At 63.4% G+C, this 1,898-nt stretch overlaps 1 protein-coding gene across 1 annotated transcript in view; it reads right to left on the bottom strand.

The window, feature by feature from the left end:
- Nucleotides 1–1,755: 1,755 nt before the first annotated feature.
- Nucleotides 1,756–1,898, bottom strand: part of FAM83H (family with sequence similarity 83, member H) — an 11,581-nt gene continuing 11,438 nt past the window's right edge. Inside the window, exon 6 of the mRNA XM_005865071.2 lies at nt 1,756–1,891. Coding sequence (XP_005865133.1) covers nt 1,756–1,891 — 136 coding nt within the window. The remainder of the gene's footprint in view (nt 1,892–1,898) is intronic.

Below are 1,898 nucleotides of genomic sequence, written 5' to 3' on the forward strand. Positions count from 1 at the left end.
TGAGCCTCGCTCCCCGCCGGCGCCCTCACCCGGCGCCCCTCCCTCCGTCCCAGGATTTGTCCCTGCCCCTCCCTAGTCCCCGCCTACTCTCCGGGGATTTGCTCCCCCAAGTCCCGCCCCCCCTTTGCTGGCCCCATGGGAGTCCTAGGGGGTTTGTCCAGAAGTGCCCCCTCCAGCCCCATCACCTTCTCCAATAAAGTCCTGCCTGTCCCCAGCCTGCGGCCAGTCCTTCCTTCTCAGGGGACCCCCAAGTCCTCGCACCCCTTTCCTGGAGCCCATCCCCTCTCAGACCCCCGTCTCCCCAGCACCCAGCTCTCCCTCAAGGCTCAGGGCACCTGTGGGGAGCGTAGGCTAAAGGGTGCACTATGTAGTGAGGTGGTTGCATACATTTGGGAACGTGCGAGAATATTCTGTGCTGGTGTTTTATTTCCATCAAAATATTAAGAATCACAGTGAGGAGCTGTGCCACTCAGCAAGACATGGGGTGCAGACAGGAGGCTTTGAGGGCCCCAGCCACTGGCCTCTGGTGGCCAGAAGGGTCCCCCGTGGGCCCTCCCTAAGCACCAGGCCACACGGAAACGTCTGTCGGCAAACTCCAGCTCATCCAGCTCCACGTGACCTTTCACCCAAGGACCAGTCCTCGCCGTCACCCCGCCCTGGGCGGTTGCCTTCGTGCAGTGCCGTTTCTTAAACCCTTTTCCCTCTGGGCGATTGGGATTCTTACACTTAAAAAACCAAAAGCTATTTGAGAAGAAATGGCAGAAGCACTCACTTCCCAAGTGCAGCACCTGTGGCGGGAGACTGTCCAAGCACTTGGTGCCAAAAGGTGTCATTTCAAACCCAAAGTCACTGCTGGTGAGGGTACAGGAAGGGTAAGCAGCACGGCGGGCAGACGTGGCACGTTGGTGACCAAGAGGAGAGGATGCAGGGGACCAATGGGCTGGGGCTTGGGCGCCGCTCGGCTGTCCTCTGCCCTCACCTGGACAGGTCAGGCGCTCCGCACCCAGCCCCTTTCTGGCTGGCTGTGGCCGTCAGGGCATGCGGGGACCCTTCGCCAGGCTGGGGCCCACACCGTCCATCACTGAGGCTTGGTGCTGTCATCCTGGCCCAGGACCTTGCTGGAGGGGTGGCCAGGTCTGCTCAGGTCTGGGGGCAGGGCAGCCCTTCCAGGATCCCTCTGCTCCCCACCCCCTCTGCCCTGCCTCCCTGCAGGGAGAGGAGGGGCGGCCAAGCAAGCCGGCAGAAAGCAGATGGACCGGCAGGAAGTGAGCCTCCAGCGACCACAGATGGAGATGGAGGTGGGAGGCCCAGAGAGAGGACGAGGCAGCCAGGAAGACGGCAGAGAGGCAGCGGAGTGAAGAGGCGGCGTAGCCAGGAGGGTGGGCAGAGGGGAACCCTGAGACACAGAAGCCCTGAGACGCGAGGTCCCCAGAGAACTGGGGATAAGGCACAAAGGGATGGGTCCCTGAGGAGCATGAAGGCCCAGAGAGATGGTGGAGGCAGATGCCTAAGGAGGGGGAAGCGGGGCCTGGAGATGGAGGTGCTGAGCAGAGATGGGAGTGGGGGGATAAGGCAGGGGGCAGCGAGGGCTGTAGCCCCCAAACAGAGAGGCCAGGGCAGGCACGGGGTGAGCCCCAGGGGGGCCGAGCTCTGGCTGTGCTCATCCGGGTTCCTAGCTTCTGCGCCGAGGACCGCGTGCCCTGCAAGCAGGCAGCAGGGATGCGGAGGCCCCGGCCGGGGCTGCGGGCGGGACACTCACTTCTTGCTCTTGAACGTACTCAGGATCTTGGGCATGAACTTGCCCACCTTGCTGTCCCGGGCGTCGTCCTCGGCCGGGCCCTCCCCTGCGCCTCCGCCGGCCTCCTCCTTCTTGCAGAAAACCTCGAAGCGGCTGTACA

This window comes from Myotis brandtii, unplaced genomic scaffold (genome assembly GCF_000412655.1).
Source record: "Myotis brandtii unplaced genomic scaffold, ASM41265v1 scaffold1956, whole genome shotgun sequence".
Taxonomy (NCBI): domain Eukaryota; kingdom Metazoa; phylum Chordata; class Mammalia; order Chiroptera; family Vespertilionidae; genus Myotis; species Myotis brandtii.